At 42.4% G+C, this 23,306-nt stretch overlaps 1 protein-coding gene across 9 annotated transcripts in view; it reads left to right on the top strand.

The window, feature by feature from the left end:
- Positions 1-23,306, top strand: part of LOC140198157 (RNA-binding protein 4B-like) — an 82,762-nt gene that overhangs the window by 12,320 nt on the left and 47,136 nt on the right. For 6 of the 9 annotated variants that reach the window (XR_011886113.1, XM_072259143.1, XM_072259137.1 and 3 more), the window contains exon 2: positions 5,258-5,564. Coding sequence is in view for 7 of the 9 variants with exons in the window: in XM_072259143.1 (XP_072115244.1) it covers positions 5,258-5,564 (307 nt within the window). In the remaining 2 variants the exon portion in view is untranslated. Of the gene's footprint in view, positions 1-5,257; positions 5,565-6,333; positions 6,396-23,306 lie in introns of all 9 variants that reach the window. The other 3 variants (XR_011886114.1, XM_072259139.1, XM_072259138.1) reach the window with 1 other exon arrangement.

Genomic DNA, 23,306 nt, shown 5'->3' with positions numbered 1-23,306 from the left:
ACACTCCCCTTTTATTTACATTAGTAGTGCAGCAGTTGAAACTGCAAACCGTTTCAGACTGCTGGGAGTGCACATCTCGCACAACCTGTCATGATGGTAGAACACATCCTGCATAGTCAGGAAGGCTTACCAAGCGTCTTCTTATTGAGGAGGCTGAGGAAAGCTGGTCAAAGCGCATTCATACTCTTGTCATTCTACAGATGTGCAGTAGAGAGTATCCTGAGAAGCTGCTTCACTACATGGTATGGAAACTGTACTACTGAGGGCAAGAAAGCTCTATAATCTGTAGTCTAAACTGCCTGACACATCACTGTGTGTGTGTGTGTGTGTATATATATCTATCTGAAAGGGGCAACTAATATTGTCATGGAAAAAGAATACTTGGACCCGGAGGGAGAGTGCCGTAGAAAATTCTTGATTTGTCACATGATATCATGGGGAACCCAGCACCTAAAAGCGGGATCCTGAAGCTCTGTCAAATAAGAAAACTCAGTCACATTTATACATGAATGGTACGTGGCAAGAGACACTTCGGTGGATTTTTTTACAGAAGTAAAGGTCAAGTGCCTCAGGACATTGTATGACCAGATAACTCCTCATTTGAACCTTTGTCGAGCATTTTAGAGAACAATGTATAATTAGTCTGCCCATCCTGCACGACGACTTCAAGGCAAAGCTAAGAAATCAGTTTCTTAGTATTTCGTGGAACTCCAGCAACGCTACCGAATAGCGAGGTAACGAATGTGTCCTTGAGCAGCTACACATTTTACTTAAGCGTTAATTCTCAAAAAATATATCAGGCAAGCTGGCCCAACCGCAGACATATAAAAATTCTCAGAACAAAGAAATACAGATACAGTTATTTTTGTCTCGGTTGCGAGGCACATTTCAGTCAGAGTACATTAGTTACAGATAAATGATTGTAGACTTCGAATTCACATTTTAAAACAAATCATTAGCCCCTCAATGTCCATTACAGTGTAAGGCCTTGATACGTTCTTCCACAAATATCATGAAGGATCCCACTCACCCTACTTGTGTTCCATTCCCATCAGGGAGGAGGCTAAAAAACATCCAAAAAAAAGCATACAGGAAATGTTGATAAACAAACTTGAATTTCAAGATTTAAAGTCATCATACATGTACATGTCATCATCTACTGTCTTGAGATTTATTTTGTTGCAGGCATTTATAGGCAAGTAAAGAAATACAATAAATAATGAAGGGTGACAAACAGCCAATGTACAAAAGAAGGCAAATCATCTTTCACTAATCATTTTCTCAGCCTGTAGCCCTTTAAGATCTCTGCTATGAAATTGATATTGTTCCTTTTCACTCTGTTGGTCAAAATACAGGTTTCCCCTGCCATCCGAAGGTAGAGCATTCCTATGAAACGGTTCATAAGCCGAAATGTTCTAAAGCGAAGAAGCAATTACCATTTACTTATATGGGAAAGTTTTGTGAGCGTTGGCAGACCCGAAAATAACCTACCAAATCATGCCAAATAACACATAAAACCTAAAATAACAGTAACATATAGTAAAAGCAGGAATGATATGATAAATACACAGCCTATATAAAGTAGAAATACTTTTCCACAATCATTACTGCACTGTTCTCCGTAGCGAAAATCTCACGCAAGCGCCGTCGGCCGAAAATCTCACGCAAGCACTGTTGGCAAAAATATGGCGCAACCACTCTCCAGTAACCTTTAAGCTATGAAGCTGCCAAATCATACCAAATAACATGTAAAAACACACAGCCTATATAAAGTAGAAATAATGTATGTACAGTGTAGTATCACTTACTGGAATTGGTTCAGCGCTGAGCACACTGATGGTGGTGTGTTAGACTGAGTTGTCGCAGGTTGGGTAGTGCAGTGGCCTCCACCCTCCAGGCCGCCGACCGATACCGAACCGCGAAGCATGCAGGGGTGCAGCAGTAGCCGAGAGACACACAGCACATCTTTAAGAAAAAAGCCAAAATAGACATGCCAATTAATTAGGTGCCACCCGGCACGTAATTGTCGGCCCAGATCAGTGCCGATTTCCAATTGCGTCGTCTCTGATCTGGGCCGACAATTACGTGTCGGGCGGCACCTAAATAATTAACATGTTTATTTCGGCTTTTTTCTTAAAGGTGTGCTGTGTTCCTCCCAGCTACCGCTGCATTCTCGGCAAATGGGTATCTGTCCGGGCCCTGGGTGTTGGGGTGATGGGACACTGGGGTGTCATCTCGTCGTCTGTTTCCATTAGAGCAGACAGTTCATCTTCTATGACTGCCTGTCTCGATGTCAAAAGTCGAGGTTCGTTGTCTGCTGTGGCTGATGTGGAAGGCTTGCTTGACTGCTGAGCCTCGTGCATTTTTAGATCATACAATTCTTTGTAAGGACTCAAACCATCTTGCAAATATCCCCTAAGCCTACGTACCCTTTCAAAATTAAAGTCGTGCTTTATCATTGCAGCGAAAATCTCACGCAGTTGCTTCACGTTCAGTTTGCTACTGCATTCTGTTTCGATTGTTATCCTTTCTTCTTCCAATTGCATCAGCTCTTCATCAATCAGATCCTGGTCATGGGATGCCAAAACCTCTTCAACATCATGTTCATCAGCTTCCACAAGCCAAATTCACTTTGTTCTTACTTCGATCACCATGATTGAAATGCTTAATTATGTCTAGTTTTATGCTAAGTGTAACACCCTTACAAACTCTTTTAGGCTTTTCCGACACCTTGGAACTCATCTTGCAAACGTCTGCTCACAGGCACGTGTTTAAGCAATGCCGGCGAGAATGCCGTTCTGAATCCGGGGGAGAGTGGCTGCTCGGGGCGCGCGCTGATTTTTTTTCGTGCGCTGCCTTTCTTCGTAACAGTGAAAACACCTTCTGAAAGTGAAAACAGGGAACTAATGTAGGTCCTTCGTAACAGTGAGGTTTCGTAAGGCGAACGTTCGAAAAGTGGGGGACATCTGTATAACATTTGTCTGTTCCACCAGTCTGTTTGTATCTCCTCCTGAAGTCTGACACTATCTTCTTCACAGATCATTATATCTCTGAGCTTTGTACATTTTGCCTTGTAATTGAAAATCCAAATCATTTATATCCTCAGAAAACAAATTACCCAAGCATCAATATTGAGAACACAATATGTCTTCCTTGCGTCTTGGGTGTGGTGTTGGAGGTAAAAGCCTGTACAATACCACTGTTTCCTATTCCTTTTCCTTCTGTGTGTTTATAGCCCCTTTAATTCCATGCCTTTTAGTTTTCACGATTAGTCTGTTGTATAGTTGACCGAATACCCTTGGAAGCAATGTTTCCCTTATTGGAAAGTTTTATTTTTAAAGTTGGACAGCTACATTTTTTTGAAGCAGTCCGCACTTGTTCAAGTGACCAATTCTGATAATTTTTCTTTAAAAGTTTTTCAATCTGGCTAGTTTAGCTATTCTGTAGTAACAGGGTTTATAAGGTTGGAAGAATTAGGCAAGGGCCAGTCAACCCTATTGGTCTGCCCTGCCTTATAGTAGGATTATGGCTAATTTAATGTTTGCCTGAATGCCACTTTCTTGCTCTCTACCCATAACTCCTGTCACTTGCAGTTCAAATGTTTGTCATTGTTCACCTTGAATATAATCGATGACTCTACCTTCACAATTTTCTGGCACAGAGAATTTGAAAGAGTTAGAATTTTTGGAAAAAGATATTTCTGAACTTGAATAATCCCTTATCCTGAAACTGTCTGTCAGTTCTGGATACTCCCTATTTTTAGATGCTTTGTCTAACGAGTATCTCTCAGCAGCCAGTCTTTTAATCTAAAACAGAATTTTGTATTTTAATGGGATCACTTCTCAATCTTCTGAACATGAATGAATTTGCAGCTTACTTCGTAAATGAACCATCTTCATCCCAGGAACTAATGTGGTGAACTTTCAAGTTCATGATTATTGTCATTGAGTCGTACTCAGATATACTGTTAAATGCAACAACTTTCCTCCAGATCAAGGTGTACAACGCAGTGCATCAGACACAACACACAAAATAATAATATCACTAGTAAATTAACAAATAATAATGTGTAGTTGCATCAGAAGCTAAAAGGTAAACAGTAAAACACTACTGATGCTTCTTGCAAGATGAGACCTAGATGGTGGTAGATACTGTGGTATTTCCTGCCTGATGGTAGGGGGTCAAAGAGATTGTTGGAGGATGTTTCCTGTAGAGCCCAGAATCAGGGCACAGCCCTAGAATAGAGAGATGTTAATTTAGATCAGATGAGGAGGAATATCTTCAGCCAGACGGTGGTGAATTTGTGGAATTCATTGTCACAAGTGGCTTGGAAAGGCCAAACCATTGGGTATATTTAAGGTGGAGGTTAATGCTTATGTTCTTCATTACTAAGAGTGTCGAAGGTTCTGGGGAGAAAGCAGGAGAATGGGGTTGAGAGGGATAATAAATCAGCCATGATAGAATGGCGGAGTAGACTCAAAGGGCTGAGTGGCTGAAATCTGCTCCTATGTCTTGTGATCTTAAACGCCCTTGTTGTTGTTTGCTGTGGAAAGTGGATAGACGCCAGGGCTCTGTCTAGTGTTATATGGAGCTAGTGAATGAGGCAAGTCTTTGATCATGCAGGTGCAGGCTCGAAGGGCCAAATGTCTACTTCACCTATAGTCTATTGTTTATTGCAAGCTTTCCTTTTGCCTCTTTCTTCTCCACAAGACCTTTAAACTTTGCTTTTTTTAAATAATCTGTCTTACTTGACTTCCTCACTTGACCTCAGTGTTTATTATGCATACCTGATGTAAAACAGAAAATTTCTACTTTGTTAAAAGTGCTTTTAACCTATTTACCTATGAGTTTGTTGAATGACATTTTTACCTTGTGAGTCTGAATCATGATAAGGTTTTCCAGGCCCCATTTGTCATTTTCCCAAGATATGTATGTGAATTACAAACGCTTGTGCTATTTTTAGCTTGTATTTGGCAGGAAGAGATTTTAAGCCACCTTATAATGTAAGGGACACATCAAAGTTGCTGGTGAACGCAGCAGGCCAGGCGGCATCTCTAGGAAGAGGTACAGTCGACGTTTCAGGCCGAGACCCAACGTCGACTGTACCTCTTCCTAGAGATGCTGCCTGGCCTGCTGCGTTCACCAGCAACTTTGATGTGTGTTGCTTGAATTTCCAGCATCTGCAGAATTCCTGTTGTTTGCGTTATAATGTAAGGGCTTCTTTATCTAACGTCAGTTTCTCCATATCCTTTAACAGAACTATGGCTTTGTGCACATGAAGGACAGGGAGGCGGCAAAGGAAGCGATTGAGAAACTGCACCACTATAGGCTGCATGGGGTTTGCATTAATGTGGAAGCCAGCAGGAGCGGGGCCAAATCTTCCACCAAACTTCACGTGGGTAATGTGGGCACTGGGTGCACCAGCCAGGAACTGCAGGCCAAGTTTGAAGAGTATGGAACGGTCCTGGAGTGTGATATCGTTAAAGATTACGCTTTTGTGCATATGGAGAGGAGTGAAGATGCTATGGAAGCCATCAGGGGACTAGATGGCACAGAATTCAAAGGTGAAATCTCTGGATATTTTGTTTTGTAGCGATGTAATAACTGTATGTATGTGTTTATGTTCTTTAGTCATTGTTTAATCCTGCGCTTTCTGGAATTCTGGGTCCAAATTCTCAACATCATATCTGTTGCATTTCTTTTTTAGCTCTGCTGTGTTCCCCTTTTAACAGCTACTGCCAAAACTGAAGCCTTGACTAAAGCTCAGTTTCTTTTCTCTCATAAAACTAATTTTCAGTCACATATGGGGGCGAAGATGTTTACCAAGTGGTAATATTTGAATTTTTAATCTTAATTTAGATCAAAGCAATGCCCCCAGTATATCTGATGGAATATTTTTGATAATGTCGAGTTCTTCTCCCTTTGTTGGAAGGTTGATAACCCAGCTTTGTTTCAGTAGCATCAAAATGAACGAGCATCGGAGTCAGGATGTTCAGGGGAAAATGGACTGCAACTCGTATCCGGGCTGTTTTAATAGCGGTATAGATCCTGAAATGCCCAGCTGTACATTAGCTTTGTGTAATATTTCTGCATTGTGTATTAGTTAGCTTTGTTTACGGTATTAATTGGATATTACATACTTAACTACAAGTTTGTTATCTTGTGTGTGTATATGGATATTAAGCATAATTTAGAACTATTGTTCTTCCAAGTTTATTAAGTATCTGTAGCATGACAATGTAGTTTAAAGCAAAAGGGTATAGACTGTTGATTTTCTTTTTTGTAGTGTTCATACAACTGTAAGGGATAAGAATGTTCAATTTTCTTTCCTAGTTCTTTATACAGATTTTTGCAGCTGGCCACAATACCATTCATCCTATCATTGTCACCTGGATGTGAGTTTGCTCCTTAAATTCTACTGTCAGCTTATTGACCGGTGAAATATTGAATTCTGTTCAGTGATTTACATATTTTATTTCCTTTTCCCTCTTCACTTATGTCTGTAAACACCTTAAAAGATGACTTGTATAGTTTGGGTGACGGTTTGTAATTGCATACACACTTGATTTATTGGGAAGCTCTGCTGCTAGTAGGACACCTTAAGACACATGATATTGCACTGACAAAGTTATTTTATTAAGTTAGAAAGTTCCTGCTTGCACCCTTTGGCGCATCGGGCAGCAACCTTGCCATTCCTTTAGCGTTTGTTTTATGAGGCCGACTTAGCACAGTTGGAACTTGTACAAGGAGCCGGCTAGATATGAACCCGGGACCTCTTGCTCTGAAGTCCAGTGCAGATGCCACTATACTACCAACACAGCCTTCATCAAGTTGAAGACAGTCTAAGGTTCTGAAGATCTGGGATCTCTTGTCATGTGAGTGAGAGACAGATGTGACTGTACCCTTTAGCGTGAACTACATTGAAAACCCCCATCAGATACCAAAATTCAATTGGATTTTTTTTGGGCTTGTCAGCGTAAGAAATATTGTTAAAGTATATAACGCTTCATATTTCGAGTCTTTATCAACACCAAAGAGCACTGAGTCAATTTTGTTGCAGATATGGTTTGTAATAAAATGCCTTTCTGCCATAGGTGCCAACACCAAAGGCTTGACATGGCACAGACAACTTTCAGCAAAACTTATTTAAATTCACTCAGAGAGAAATTGACAGGCATTTCTCTGCTAAATTCCTAGTCTATACTAACTCTTGATTCTAGTTCCATCACCCATACCTCACTGAGATAAGGTAATCAATATGATTGTTTCTTGAAATCAGGTGCAAGACCACTGAGGAATTAGCACCTATTTTGAGACCCTATTCCAAAATGAAACAACACTTTGGTACAACACGTGAACTGTAGGCTAGTCTTTGCATTTGTGTGCCTTTCCTAAAAGTGATCCATGAAGGGTGTAAAGGAACACGAGTATTTTTCTGTAGTGCTTTGAAAATCCTATCAGAGCACTGAAAAACTTGAGAAGACAATCCAAAAGATTTGGGGTAAACATATTCCCACAAAGAAAAACAGGTGGCTTACTCCATAAACTACGGGAATAGAATTTTGTCATTCGGCCCATTGAGTCTGCTGTGCCATTCCATCATGACTGATCTTATTTTGTATGTCCCCTCAGCCCTTTACTCGTCTTCCTGTAACCTTTGATTAGATTAGATTATGAGGACACGCAGTCCTCTTGTATTGTCATTTAGTAATGCATGCATTAAGAAATGATACAATGTTCTTCCAGAGTGATATCACAGAAACACAAGACAAACCAAGACTAAAAAAACTGACGAAAACCACATAATTATAACATATAGTTACAACAGTGCAAAGCAATACCATAATTTGATAAAGAACAAACCATGGGCAAGGTTAAAAAAAAAAAGTCTCAAACTCTCTCGAAAGTCTCAACATCTCCCGCAGACGATAGGAGGAAGAAAAATTCTCCCTGCCATGAGCTTCCAGTGCCGCAAACTTGCAGATGCAGCACCCTGGAAGCACCTGACCGCAGCTGACTCTTGAGTCCGCCCAAAAACTTCGAGCCTCCGACACCGAGCACCATCTCTGCCGAGCGCTTCGACCCCAGCCACAGCAACAGGCAATAGGCAAAGCCGAGGATTTGGGGCCTTCCCCTCCGGAGATTCTCGATTGCACAGCAGCAGTGGCAGCGAAGTGGGCATTTCAGAATTTCTCCAGATATTCCTCCATGCTTCTCACGTCTGTCTCCATCAAATCAGGATTGTGCATGGCATCCTACTTACAAATACGATATTTCGGAGCAGCTGCGTGCACTGCGTCATGCCACCATCTTCTCCTCCCCTCCCCTATTCCTCCCCTCTCCCTATTGAACTTGCACTTTAAGTGTACCCAATGACTCTGCCTCCATAGCTGTCAGTGACAGTGCGTTCCACAGATTGACCACCCTCTAGCTATACATCTGATTTCAATGGACGCTCCTCTATCCTGAGGCTGTGTCCTCTTGTCCTAGGCTCCCCCACCATGGTGAAACATCCTTTCAACATTGATCTGTCTGGGCCTTTCATCACTTGAAAGGTTTCAATGAGGTCCCCGTCTCCCCCCATCCTTTTAAACTCCAGCGAATACAGACCCAGAGCCATCAAACATTCTTTGTATGATAACCTTTTCATTCCTGGAATCATCCTTGTGAACCTCCTTTGAACCCTCTCCAATGTCAGCACATCTTTTCTTAACTACTCACAATACTGAATAGGCCTCACCAGTGCCCTAAAGCCTCAGCATCGCATCCCTGCTCTTGAATTCTAGACCTCTTGAAATGAATGCTAACATTGCATTTGCCTTCCTCACCACTGACTCAACCTGGAAGTTGATCTTTTGGGTGTTCTGCATAAGGACTCCCTTTGCATCTCAGATTTTCAGCCCATTTAGAAAATAGTCTGCGCATTTATTTCTACTAAATTTACATTTACTTTCCAACATTGTATGTCATTTGCCACTTTGAAACATAGAAATCTGCAATACAAAAGTGAGTAGTGTTATGTACCCTGTGCGTAACTGGGTTGCCAAACCAGCAGGAATGGACCACTCCGTTGGAGTCTGGATTACTGGAACTAAGAAAGTTTTATTAAAGAAATAAGTAACCCAGTACTCTAATCGTAAGGATATAAATGTAACAGGTTAGCAATGATAAAACACACATGTACACAGAACTAGGATAATAGGAATCAATCAAGCTCTATCGCAGTCTAGGGGTAAAATGATCAGTCTCAAGTGACGCAGAGTTCAGTTCAGCTGAGTACAGTTCGCAGTAATCGCTGTTGTGCCGTTATAGAGAGAGAGAGAGAGCGAGCGAATGCAAATTTCAATTCACAGACCTTTGATGTTCCTTGCAGTTAGCTTTCGGCGCGAGCCCTTTTAATGTCTTCTGAGGTCACCGACCTGTGACCCCTCTGTTCCGGATACATTCGTTCTTCCGCGGTGAACCCGGCACCCAGGCAAGGGCGGACACACACACCAGGTTCCCGCCGATCGTACCTTATCACCCTGTGCGTCTATGGTCGGTCCCGCGAACAGACCTCCAAAACTCCCACCAACTTGTGGGGGCACACCGCATTTCCAGGGTCTCGTGATCTCGTGGTGTCTGTCTTGCCTTAGCGAACCTGTTCCTTTTATTCCCCTGCTGGGGTATCGCCTGGCCATCAAACTTCAAACAGTTCAGGTTCAAAACAACTGGTCTGTCAATGGGAATCAAAGGGGGATTTTAAAAAAGCAGTTACTTCTTGTTTGGAATATTTCCTTAACAAAGGCATGCTGACTGTTGCTAAATAAAAGGTGCAACACGTACAAGTTGCAGAAAGAATGAATATTCAGCGCTTCAAGCTGGAACCCTTACTCAGATATCAGGACCCATTATGGACCTGTTCATTTCCCTCTGTAGTTGCTGCTGGCTTGTTGAGTTCCTCTGGCATTTTGTGTGTGTGTGTTGCTCTAGATTTCCAGCATTTGCAGTCTTCTGAATAACAGGTGCCCTTTAAATGATTAATTCCATTTCTTACAATTATTTAAATCATTTGGCCTCTGCTGTGGTTAAATATAAGACCTATATTACTTTATCAGTTCTTCCCTTTCAAACTGCAGCACTTTCTAGTATTTCTCCAAAACACTGGCACCGATACTTCGTTTCTCTGAGATTCAAAAATGGAGTGGTCAGATTCCCTGTTACTTCTTGCTTTGTTTTAATTGCCCAGGGTAAACTATGGTTCATTTGTCAGATATTCTCGGTATTGCCTTGAATCATAAATAACACTGTGGATTATAAAAGGATTCACGTTAAAATAATGTTTCTTACTGCAGGGCAAAGAAATACTCTGCAAGCAACTTGAGGCATTGTCTGATACATTGTAGGAAACAGGCAGTTAATTTGCTCACTCTAAACTTAAGCAAACATAAGCGGAGTTATGCCTTGTTTTATTGATAGTCATTTGGAAATATCTGTTTGTCAGAGTACACAGGGATCTTCTCTAAACATAAGTAAGACTAAAGTCATCTTCTGTAGCTCTCTGGCCATTGTGGTTATGCATCTATTTTTTTTACCAAACAAAAGACCGTGTGTAAATAGCACATAAAAGTGGAGTGACATTTGCAATTTAAGTTGTGGCACCATGCCAGAGACCAGTGATTTTTTTGAAAGGTCATTACTGATGCTTAATTACAAAAGTGAACATGGTCATCACTAAATCATGCCACCACTAATTCTGCCTCGGTGTAAGCTTGAAGTTTTCTGCACCTTGACTTCTACCTGGTCCTGGTCATTATTCACCTCTATTTTCATCGTGACTTGGTGTGAGCATTGCTGCTCACTGCGGTTTGGAAAGCAATAGCAGATCACAGGCCTCGCTTTATATCTGCATGGCAGCTTTATTACTGAGGAACTGTGAATGAAATCATATTTGAACATCCACTATTCTGACAAGCTAAAAGAAACGTCATTGTTGAGGCAGCTGAAGGTGGTTGGAGCTAGGGAGTCCCTGAGAAACACTAGTTGCAATGTGCTAGGGCTGAGGAGATGCTCCAACAGCAACCACATTTCTATCTAAAGGTATGATTCCAGCCATCAAAAGTAGTTCCTGTGCAGGTTGATAGGAGTAGGTAGTTTAAATGGTTCGGCACAGACTAGAAGGTCTGAATGGTCTGTTTTCGTGCTGTACTTTTCTATGACTATTTTATATTTTGTGTCCATGTCAGACCAAGGGTTTGTCTGAACGCAAACTGCATTGCTGAGCAAGTTATTGGTTTGTTCTGATCCTGCGTAGCACTATAGAAACCATTCTCTATTACCTTAATGCCGTACTGCTGAGTTAATTCTAATAATGTATTTTTCCAGCTGGGTATACTTGTGTAATTTTGCATGCTTGTGACAAAGTGGTCAGTGTTGGAGCATTTGGCACTTGTTGCTGGGTTTCACCATTGTGGAGAATGGGTGCGATCCTGGCATTCTTTGCTTCCATTCAACAGCAGATGATAATAATGTGAAGCAGAAAAACTGGCTTGGTGTTAGGTCACCTGTTTCTTCCTCTTGCAGATTGCTTTTATACTTAAACATGTGTCGTCCTGTTTTTAAAACTTAACTGGTACCTAGTAAGTATGTTGGCTTGATCCTTTCGTGCCCTTCTGCACGGGGGAATCAGGATTGGTTCTCTGATTGATGGCCAGTAATAGGCTGAGAAATATGCTGGGGTTGGAGGTTAGCAGTTGCATGGTAATACAGTTCTGCTTCTGCCGTTGTACTTTGAAGGTTATCAGCTTATAATTGTCATGTTCTGAAACTATTTTATGGATCATGATGGTAGAGCAAAACAACACAAGGAGAGGTTGATGGCTCTTTACCTTTGCAAGGACTGGTCCTCACTTCCATCAGCCATGGTCATGAGTAAACTGAGATACAGCTGGTAAATTGGTAAGGATGTGTCAATATCAAGTAAGCTGCTCCCTTTTGTATTGATTCAGTAATCGCCTATCACTGATCCAGGGCCTGACAACTATGGTTGTCAGAACTTGGACAGCTGTATCAGACTAGCTATCTTCGGTCATGCATTGAAGTCTCCCACCCAAAGTGTATACTGTGTCCTGTAATGTCTACTTATTCATTTTTCAGGATGTGCATGTCTCCTTTGGTTACCGTTTAGTGTGCATTTCCAGTTGCTTGTCTGTGCCATATCTTAAAACCCATGTAATCTTTCAAAAGTAAGTACTGGTGCAGTTTCATGCTGTAAGGAGTTCTAGAACTAAACTCAGCAATTATTTTTTCAGCAGAACAGGAGCTGGAGAAATTCAGCAGGTCTGGCAGCACCGATGGAGGGAGATGGGATTAGTTTTCAGGCCAAGACCTTTGTCGGTCTCAACCTGAAACAGCCGCAGACCATCTCCCTCCAAGATTCAAAGGATTCAAAATACTTCCATTACTAAAGTATATATGCAGTACACAACCATGAGATTCATTTTTCCCCACAGACAGCCACGAAGCAAAGAGCAACGATGGAACCCGTTCAAAGAAAAACATAAAGCATCTCCCCCCACAGGCGCAAAAAAAAGCGCAAACAGCAGCAAAAAAATGAGCGGAAACAAAATATAAAACACAAAATCAAAAGGCATTATTTCAGTCCAACTCAATGTGTATTTTCTCCAGACTGCTGTGATTCAAAAATCTCTGGAAAAATAGCCAGGATAAAAATGGAGCAACCAGAAAATAGAGCTGCTTGAAGCCCCCTGAGTTCCTTAGCTCCTTTGTGCATTGCTTCAGGTTTCCAGGATCTGCAGTATCTTGTCAGGATGATATGCAGTGTGTTGGTAAAAGTCATGAGTTCAAGATTTTTTTTTGGAACTGTCTAGGTGAGTAAGTAACTGCTGTGAGGATTTTAGATTGGGCACATTGAAGCTACAGTGCACTTGCAGTGGAAGGAACAAATACTTGGGGTGGTGGGACAGGTATCAATCAAATAGGCTGTTTTGCTTTGTATATTGTTTTCCTCCTTAATGGCCAATTTTTACCAGGCTTGATCAAGTGCTGTTTTAGTGTGAAGCGCAATCAATCTTGTCTTATTTCCTGTCAAGAATTAGGCTCTTTTTTTCCTTAATGTTGGGGCTCAATTTGTCATGTCAAGATGTGGAAGATTACATAACTTTGAATTTATCTCTTGATTGTGAAACTGCTTTGCTGTGTTGCTTGTCTCCAAACTTGTAGTCCTGTGCAACTTATTTGGGTTAATAATTCATTTTCAAACATCCAGTGCTGCTGCTGGTGGCCTGCAGTCTTCATTGAACAAATTTTTATCCCTGGTTTGATGGTAACGAACCATGCTAAGTAATGTACTTACAGGTTGTGTTAGTTTACATGGATGTCCAGAGCTAATCTGGAACACAACTATTTAGCACAATTCAAAGGTATCCTCACATATGAAATTGGAACTTCCTGTCTCCACTAGAATTGTTCAATTGCCCCTTCGAACAATGCTATCATAAACAGATCAGCCACCGTTAGCTTAACAAAGTAAGCTCAACTAGCATTATTCCTCATCTGGGCATGATCACTACCTGCCTCAAACTCAAACTGGCGTCTGCACCTTTTGAGTATCAATCAGTGGTTGTGCGGCCAAGCCATTGAAATCCTTACTGGCTGAAGTAATTCTTCCTCACCTCTGTTCCAAAGAGAAATCCTTCTATTCTGAGGCTTTGGCCTCTGGTCCAAGAATTTTTGTACTGTTGGAAACCTCCTCTGCACATCTAGCCAAGGCTTTCAATATTCAGTAGCTTTTCATTCTTAACTCTAGTGAGTATAGGCACAGGGCCATCTAACCCAGCACATGTTAACCCTTTCATTCCCAGGATAATTTTCCTAAGCCATCTGTGGACCCTCTGCAGTGCCATTGCATCCTTTCATAGATATGTGACCCAAAACTAATCACAATACTCCAAATGTGGTCTGACCAATGCCTTATAAAGGCTCAACATTATATCCTTGATTTTATATTCTAGTCCTCTTAAAATGAATGCCTTCCTTCCCACCACTCAACATGTGCATTAATCTTTAAAGAATCCTGCACAGGAACTCCCAAGTTCCTTTCCACTTGATTTCTGAATTCAATCCCTCTTTAGAAAATAGTCTCTGCTTTTATTCCTTCTACCAAAGTGCATGTCCATACACTACACTGTATTCCACACTACACTGTATTCCATCTGCCACTTCCTTGTGCATTTTCCTCATCTGCTCTTCTGCAAACTCTTGCCCCCCCACACTGCCTGCCTGCCCCCCCCCAGCTGTATTTTGTGTTATTCACAAAGTTGGCCACAAAGCCATCAATTCACCCATTTCAACTCATTAACATATGCCATGAAAAGTAACGGACCGAACACCAACCCCTGCAGAACACCATAAGTCACAACCAGTAACCAAGCAGAAAAAGCCACCTTTATTCCCATTCTGCCTTTGCCAATCAGCTAATCTTGTGGCCATGTTATTATTTTCTATGTAATACCATGGGCTGTTATCTTGTTTATCTATCTTGTGTGCAGCATCTTTTCAAATGTCTTCTAAAAGTCCAAGTAAAAAATAACTACTGACTCTCCTTTGTCTATCTTGCCAGTTGTTTTCTCAAAGAATTCCAATAAATTTGTCAAGCAAGATTTCCCTTTGAGAAAACCATGCTGACTTGGGCCTATTTTATCATATGCCTCAAGTACCTCAAGGCCTCATCCCTAACAGTTGACTCTAATATCTTCCCAACCACTGAGGTCAGGCTAACTGGTCTATACTTTCCTTTCTTCTGCCTCTCTCCCTCCTTGAAGAGTGGAGTGACATGTGCAATTACTAGTCCTCTGGAACCATGACAGGATGTAGTGATTCTTGAAAGCTCATTAATAATGCCCCTCATTCTGTTCAGCTAAGTTTTTCAGAACCTTGGGGTGTAGTCTAGCTAGTTCAGGTGACTTGGATAATTTCAGACCTTTTAGCTTTCTAATACTTTCTCCCTTGTGAAAGGATTTGCTCTCACGTCTGTCTCCTGACAGTTTAACTTCCAGCATGCTACTAGTGTCTTCCACAGTGAAGATGGGTGCAAAATATTTTTAGTTCATCTGCCATTTTCCAGTAGTTCGATATCTACTTTTGCCTTTTTTATATATCTGAAAAATATTTTGGTAGCCTCTTTGATATTAATGGCTTGCTTACTTTTATATTTAATCTTCCCCCTCCTTATGGCTTTTTTTAGTTGCCTTCTGTTGGTTTTTAAAAGCTTTCTAATCTTTCTTCCTACTATTTTTGCTGTATTGGATGCCCTCTCTTTTGCTTTAGTTGTTTTTGACCTCCCTTGTCAAGCCACAGCTGTGTCATTGCGCCTTTAGAATACTACTATTTCTTTGGGTTGTATCTATCCTGCGCCTTCCTAATTTCCCCCGGAAACTCCAACCATTGCTGGTCTGCGCTGCTTTTCCAAACAGCTTTGGTCAGCTCCTCTCTGATGCCTCTAAAATTCCCTTTAATCCACTGTAACACTGATGCTTCTGACTTTAGCTTCTTATTCTCAAATTCCAGGGTGAAGTCTATCATACTATAAGCATTGCCTCCTAAGGCTTCCTTTTCCTTAGCTCCCTAATCAAATCTGATCATTACATGAACACCCAATCCAGGAGAGCCTTTTCTCTAGTGGGCTCAACCTCTACCTGTTCTAAAAAGCTATCTCATCAGCATTCTACATACGATCTCCAGTTGTAATTTGCAGCCCACGTCCTGGCTATTGTTTGGAGGTCTCCTATCAGTGTCTTTTTTTTACCATTGCAGTTTCTTGGATCTACCCACAAGGATTCTATATCTTCTGATCCATGTCACTTCTTCCTAAGGATTTAATTTTATTTTTTACCTATGGAGCCACCCCACCCCCTCTACCCACCTGCCTACCCTTTTGATACAATGTACATCCTTTTAGTCACAAATCAATGATGTCCACAACAACATGCTAACCTAACCAATCTCTAACTGCGCTACAAGGTCACCTACCTTCTTGCATGTACTGTGTGCATCCAGATATAACCCCTTCAGTCCTGTATTTGTCACTTTATGTCCATGTTACTACTGCAACTCATTCCACTGACAGCAGTTTTGCTCTGTCCACTGCCTGTCCTTTCTGGCAGTCTCAATGCACCCTACATCTAGTTGTATAACATCTGCCCCTTCCTCAGTGCTATCACACCTGATCCCATCTGCCGCTAAATTGCTTTAAACCCGGCCCTTCAAGCTGCACTGCTGGCACCCCCTGATTTAAACCTAGCCTAACTGTTGGACAATGTATAATGACAAATTAACCTTCTAACTGTTAAGTGTTTGGACTGTAGGAGGAAACCGCAGCACTCAGAGCAATTCCTGGATTGAACTCTGAACTCTGCCCTGAGCTGTAATGGGGTTGTGCTAACTGCCATAGCACCGCTGAAATTATTAAATGTGTGTCTTCATGCTCCTGTAACTTTTCCTTGATAGTAGTAATGAGAAAAGCACATATTCTGGATGCTGAGGATCCTTATTGACGGATGCTGCTGTTGTAAGGATCACCCCTTGTAATATTGATCAGTGAGGCAGAGAGAGAATCTGCATTTACCGACAAGTACCTTTATTGTCTCAACAGAACAACAAATCCCTGTGTGCACACCAGTTAAGTTTTCCTGACCTCCCATGAACAGTCAAAGAGCAGAAAATATAATACCATTTAAAAAGAAGTTTTTGCTGCTGGCCTCACATCCACAATTGTTGCTGTACAGAGTTACCGTCACCAGCACACTTGAAGCGTCTGCTTTTATATTTATTCCTTACCATTTCAAATGTTACATTCCAGTGTCAATGGCTGTAGGTCATGTGTCTGACCTTTTACACCTTTTTATTGGCTCTGCTGCAGGCCAGCAGCCATTTATTGCCCTCTTTTCAGCAAGTGGCAGTTGGTAATTTATGGCTGTTCTCAATCAGCTTGAATCACACAGAACAAATTCAGACCCCACAGTCAAAAACCTGCATGTTATATACATGCTAAGAACACCTCACAAATAACTTATTACTTGGAAATGATCCCTAGTTCAGCAGATTACCTGAGGCATCATTGTGTTGACTTTAAAACACTGATCAAGCCAAGTGACTAACTCAAAAAAAAATTGAGAGTCTCTTCATAAAGTAGCAGCATCCATCTTCTCCCTCATGGCAAGAATAAAGGCAGTTGGGTTTGTCTGCTTCCACTGTCCTTGATTCATTTGAATTCACTGATTCGTGAACTGTAGTTCTTTCTGGCCAACATCACCTTTTTGAAGCACCATCTTTTGAAGATATCTTCCATAGTAGGGAGCTAGTGGCTATGATTGAGCTAGCTGAGTCTACCACCCTCTGCAGTTCTGTTTTTTTCATCCTGTGCCTTGGAGCCCCCACACCAGGCAGTGGTACAGCCAGTCAGAATGCTCTTCACAGTATAAGACCTTAAGATAAGGGAACAGAAGTCGGCCATTCGGCCCATTGAGTCTGCCCCGCCATTTTATTATGAGCTGATCCATTCTCCCATTTAATCCCACTCCCCTGCCTTCTCACCATAACCTTTAATGCCCTGGCTACTCAGATACCTATCAATTTCTGCCTTAAATACACCCAATGACTTGGCCTCCACTGCCGCCCGTGGCAACAAATTCCATAGATTCACCACCCTCTGGCTAAAAAAATTTCTTCGCACCTCTGTTCTGAATGGGTGCCCTTCATTCCTTAAGTCATGCCCTCTCGTACTCTCACCAGTGCATCCATAGAAACTTGTTAGAGTCTTTGACATTGCCAAATCTTCTCAAACTTCTAAATGAAGTATAGACACTTGTGTGCCTTCTTCGTGATTATTTCAGTATGTTGGTCCCAGGTTAGACCTTCTGAGATCCTGAATCTTGAAGCTGCTCATTCTTTCCACTGCTGACCTCTTCATCCACTCTTTAAACCTGCCCCATTCACAGTCCTCTCTCATCTTAAGCCTGTTGCCTCTTCTACCAGTCATGTCCTAGCTTCTCACATCATTACCATCATTCTCTCTTCCCCTCCACCCCATCCTCCCCCTCTCACCTGGATTCCCCTATCACTCACCAGCTCCTGTTCTTTGTATTTCCCTTCCATCCCTTTATTCTGGCGTGTGTCCTCTTTCTAGTTCCAATGAAGAGTCTCAGTCCAAAATGTCAACGGTTCATTTCTCTCCATTGATGCTGCCTGACCATTTATAAAGTCCCAACAGCATTTTTTTTATTCTGTGTGTTGCTGCAAGTATAAGGATGTTTTCAGTTTTAGAATAGATGTAAATTGAGAGATGAGGAAATAAAGGAAGTTGAAGCTAGAGAACATGTGGGCTGGCAGTATCTTCCAAAGATTTTGCGGGAGAAAGGGATAAACATAAAAGAAGTGGAAGATAAACTTGGTGGAAGTACAGTTGAGAAGCTTCTGAGATTAGGTCTTGAATTGTTATTGATTTGGAAAATGAAGGGAAAGGCTGACAGAAGGAGGTAACAAGGATAAATGCATGAGATTGTGCAGTTGCTGGAAATCCAGAGTAACACGCACAACAGGCTGGAGAAACATAGATCAGGTGGCATCTATGGAAAGGAATAGAGTATTGACATTTTGGGACCGACAACTTTCCTCAAGACTTGAAAGTAAGGGGGGATAAAGCCAGAATAAGAAGGTGGGATAGGAAAAGAAGTAAAAGCTGGGAGATGATAGGTAAAGACAGGTGAGAAAGAAGGTAAATGAGTGGGGGCTGTAAAGGTGAAGGGCTGAAGAAGGAGGAATCTGATAAGAGAGTGGACCAGGATACAGGGTTAGGTATAGTGCCTATAAAATGTATTCACAGACCCCCTTGGAAGTTTTCATGGTTTATTGTTTTTCAACATTGAATCACAGTGAATTTAATTGTGCTTTTTTGACACTGATGAACAGAAAAAGACACTTCCGTGTCAGATGAAAACAGATCTTTACAAAGTGATCTAAATTAATTACAAATATAAAACACAAAATAATTGATTGTATAAGTATTCACCCCCTTCAAGTCAGTATTTAGTAGGTGCCCCTTTGGCAGCAACTACAGCCTTGAGTCTGTGTGGACAGGTCTCTATCAACTTTACACATCTGAACACTGCAAAATTTCCCCGTTCTTCTTTACAAAACTGCTCAGGCTCTGTCAGATTGCATGGGGATCATGAGTGAACAACTCTTGTTAAGTCCAGACACACATTCTCAGTGCGTTGAGATCTGGACTCTGACTTAGCCACTCCAGGACAAAATTTTGTTTTTAAGCCATTCCTCTGTAGCTTTGGCTTTATGCTTGGGGTCACTGTCTTGCTGGAAAATAAATCTTCTCCCAAGTTGCATTTCACATGCAGACTGTATTAGGTTTTCTACCAGGATTTCCCTATAATTTGCTGCACTCATTTTGCCCTTTACCTTCACAAGCCTTCAACTATCTGCTGCAGTGAATCAATCCCACAGCATAATGCAGCCACTATCATGCTTCACTGTAGGGATGTGTTTTTGATGTAATGTGGGTTTGGCTTACACTAAACATAAAGCCAAAAAGCACAACTTTAGTTTCATCAGACCATAGAACTTTCTTGCAGCTGACTTCAGAGTCTCCCACATGCCTTCTGGCAAACTCTAGCTGAGATTTCATGAGTTTTTTTTCCAATAGTGGCATATGGCAGATTTACAGCTGTGCCATATTCTTTCCATTCCTTGATTGACTTAACTGTACTCCAAGGTATATTCACCTGTCCAGCTCTTGGCTCTATCCCTCCCCCTCATGTCTTCTCCTATCATTTTGGATCTCCCCCTCCCCCTCCAACTTTCAAATCCCTTACTCACTCTTCCTTCAGTTAGTCCTGACGAAGGGTCTCGGCCTGAAACGTCGACTGCACCTCTTCCTACAGATGCTGCTTGGCCTGCTGCGTTCACCAGCAACTTTGATGTGTGTTGCTTCCATTTAACTAATTATGTGACTTCTAAAACCAATTGGCTACATCAGTGATGATTTGGTGTGTTATGTTAAAGGAGTTGAATATTTATGCAATCAATTATTTGGTGTGTTATATTTGTAATTAATTTAGATCACTTTGTAGAGATCTGTTTTCACTTGAGCACAAATGTTTTTTCTCTGTTGATCAGTGCTTTTTTTAAAAAAGCCAAATTAAATTCACTGATTCAGTGTTGGAAAACAATAAAACATGACAACTTCCAAGGGCGCTGAATGCTTTTTATAGGCGCTGTACATGAGTATTAGTGATAGAGGTGATTTTTATCTTTAGAGCTTATCTTGTACAGACTTTTTGCACAAGTGCATATTACAGAGAACCATGTTTTAAGAGGCTGTGTAACTTTTACATGTCTGTGGTTACATGTCTCTTATCCTATTGCATTTTTCTGTGTAAACTGTTGGTTTACACGCTAGTATAAACAATGCTACAAGTAGCATTTTCCAAATTTTCCCTCTGCTCGTCATAGTCCGAGATGTTTAAGTAGCAGTTGGGCACTATTTATGGAGTGTTGTGTTGATTGCCATGATATTCCTTCCAGAGAGTTTGTCATTTGTGTGGAATGTTAAGTATGCCCCTGCATTGTAGTCTGGTTTGGGTGCCTATATTAGTTGAACAATGTGGCTAATATCGGCATCATAGACTAATGAGTATAGCTGTAGGTATCAGTGGTAGAATCCAACTTTGAAGTAAGATCTCCTCCATATTTCTGTTGTGTCCATAGATTACCAGGGGCTGTCCTAGAAGTTTCAGATGCATTTCCAGCTGATGGCTTCTCAGAAGCTCTGCACTGGTTCTGTATGGCTTTTTGTGCATATGGGTTCTCGCTGCTGTTACCCATTCACTTAATTAGCTTCTGAATATAAGCAACACACATCAAAGTTGCTGGTGAACGCAGCAGACCAGGCAGCATCTCTAGGAAGAGGTGCAGTTCACGTTTCAGGCCGAGACCCTTCGTCAGGACTAACTGAAGGAAGAGTGAGTAAGGGATTTGAAAGTTGGAGGGAGAGGGGGAGATCCAAAATGATAGGAGAAGACAGGAGGGGGAGGGATGGAGCCAAGAGCTGGACAGGTGATTGGCAAAAGGGGATACGAGAGGATCATGGGACAGGAGGTCTGGGAAGAAAGACAAGGGGGGGGGGACCCAGAGGATGGGCAAGAGGTATATTCAGAGGGACAGAGGGAGAAAAAGGAGAGTGAGAGAAAGAATGTGTGCATAAAAATAAGTAACAGATGGGATACGAGGGGGAGGTGGGGCCTAGCGGAAGTTAGAGAAGTCGATGTTCATGCCATCAGGTTGGAGGCTACCCAGACGGAATATAAGGTGTTGTTCCTCCAACCTGAGTGTGGCTTCATCTTTACAGTAGAGGAGGCCGTGGATAGACATGTCAGAATGGGAATGGGATGTGGAATTAAAATGTGTGGCCACCGGGAGATCCTGCCTTCTCTGGCGGACAGAGCGTAGATGTTCAGCAAAGTGGTCTCCCAGTCTGCGTCGGGTCTCGCCAATATATAAAAGGCCACATCGGGAGCATCGGACGCAGTATGTCACCCCAGTCGACTCACAGGTGAAGTGTTGCCTCACCTGGAAGGACTGTTTGGGGCCCTGAATGGTGGTAAGGGAGGAAGTGTAAGGGCATGTGTAGCACTTGTTCCGCTTATACGGATAAGTGCCAGGAGGGAGATCAGTGGGGAGGGATGGGGGGGACGAATGGACAAGGGAGTTGTGTAGGGAGCGATCCCTGCAGAATGCAGAGAGAGGGGGGGAGGGAAAGATGTGCTTAGTGGTGGGATCCCGTTGGAGGTGGCGGAAGTTACGGAGAATAATATGTTGGACCTGGAGGCTGGTGGGGTGGTAGGTGAGGACCAGGGGAACCCTATTCCTAGTGGGGTGGCGGGAGGATGGAGTGAAAGCAGATGTACGTGAAATGGAGGAAATGCGTTTAAGAGCAGAGTTGATAGTGGAGGAAGGGAAGCCTCTTTCTTTAAAAAATGAAGACATCTCCCTCGTCCTAGAATGAAAAGCCTCATCCTGAGAGCAGATGCGGTGGAGAGGGAGGAATTGCGAGAAGGGGATGGCATTTTTGCAAGAGACAGGGTGAGAAGAGGAATAGTCCAGATAGCTGTGAGAGTCAGTAGGCTTATAGTAGACATCAGTGGATAAGCTGTCTCCAGAGACAGAGACAGAAAGATCTAGAAAGGGGAGGGAGGTGTCGGAAATGGACCAGGTAAACTTGAGGGCAGGGTGAAAGTTGGAGGCAAAGTTAATAAAGTCAACGAGTTCTGCATGTGTGCAGGAAGCAGCGCCGATGCAGTCGTCGATGTAGCGAAGGAAAAGTGGGGGACAGATACCAGAATAGGCACGGAACATAGATTGTTCCACAAACCCAACAAAAAGGCAGGCATAGCTAGGACCCATATGGGTGCCCATAGCTACACCTTTAGTTTGGAGGAGGTGGGAGGAGCCAAAGGAGAAATTATTAAGAGTAAGGACTAATTCCGCTAGACGGAGCACAGTGGTGGTAGAGGGGAACTGATTAGGTCTGGAATCCAAAAAGAAGTGTAGAGCTTTGAGACCTTCCTGATGGGGGATGGAAGTATATAAGGACTGGACATCCATGGTGAAAATAAAGCGGTGGGGGCCAGGGAACTTAAAATCATCGAAAAGTTTAAGAGCGTGAGAAGTGTCACGAACATAGGTCGGAAGGGATTGAACAAGGGGTGATAAAACAGTGTCGAGGTATGCAGAAATGAGTTCGGTGGGGCAGGAGCAAGCTGAGACAATAGGTCGGCCAGAACAGGCAGGTTTGTGGATCTTGGGTAGGAGGTAGAAACGGGAAGTGCGGGGTGTGGGAACTATAAGGTTGGTAGCAGTGGATGGGAGATCCCCTGAGCGGATAAAGTCGGTGATGATGTGGGAGACAATGGCCTGGTGCTCCTTAGTGGGGTCACGATCGAGGGGTAAATAAGAGGAGGTATCCGCAAGTTGTCGCTGTGCCTCGGCAAGGTAGAGGTCAGTACGCCAGACTACAACAGCACCCCGCTTATTGGCGGGTTTAATAATAAGGTTAGGATTAGTGAGGAGGGAGTGGAGAGCAGAGCGTTCGGAAGGAGTGAGGTTGGAATGGGGACAAGGTGCGGTAAAGTCGAGACGGTTGATATCCCGTTGTCAGTTAGCGATAAAGAGATCCAGAGCAGGGGTGTCCATGAAGAAGAGGAGGGTTGAAGACGGGAGAAGGGGTCATCGGTGGG

Source organism: Mobula birostris, chromosome 5, assembly GCF_030028105.1.
Source record: "Mobula birostris isolate sMobBir1 chromosome 5, sMobBir1.hap1, whole genome shotgun sequence".
NCBI lineage: Eukaryota > Metazoa > Chordata > Chondrichthyes > Myliobatiformes > Myliobatidae > Mobula > Mobula birostris.
Note: the sequence above shows the minus strand (reverse complement) of the source record. Positions and strands in the feature narration are given on the sequence as shown.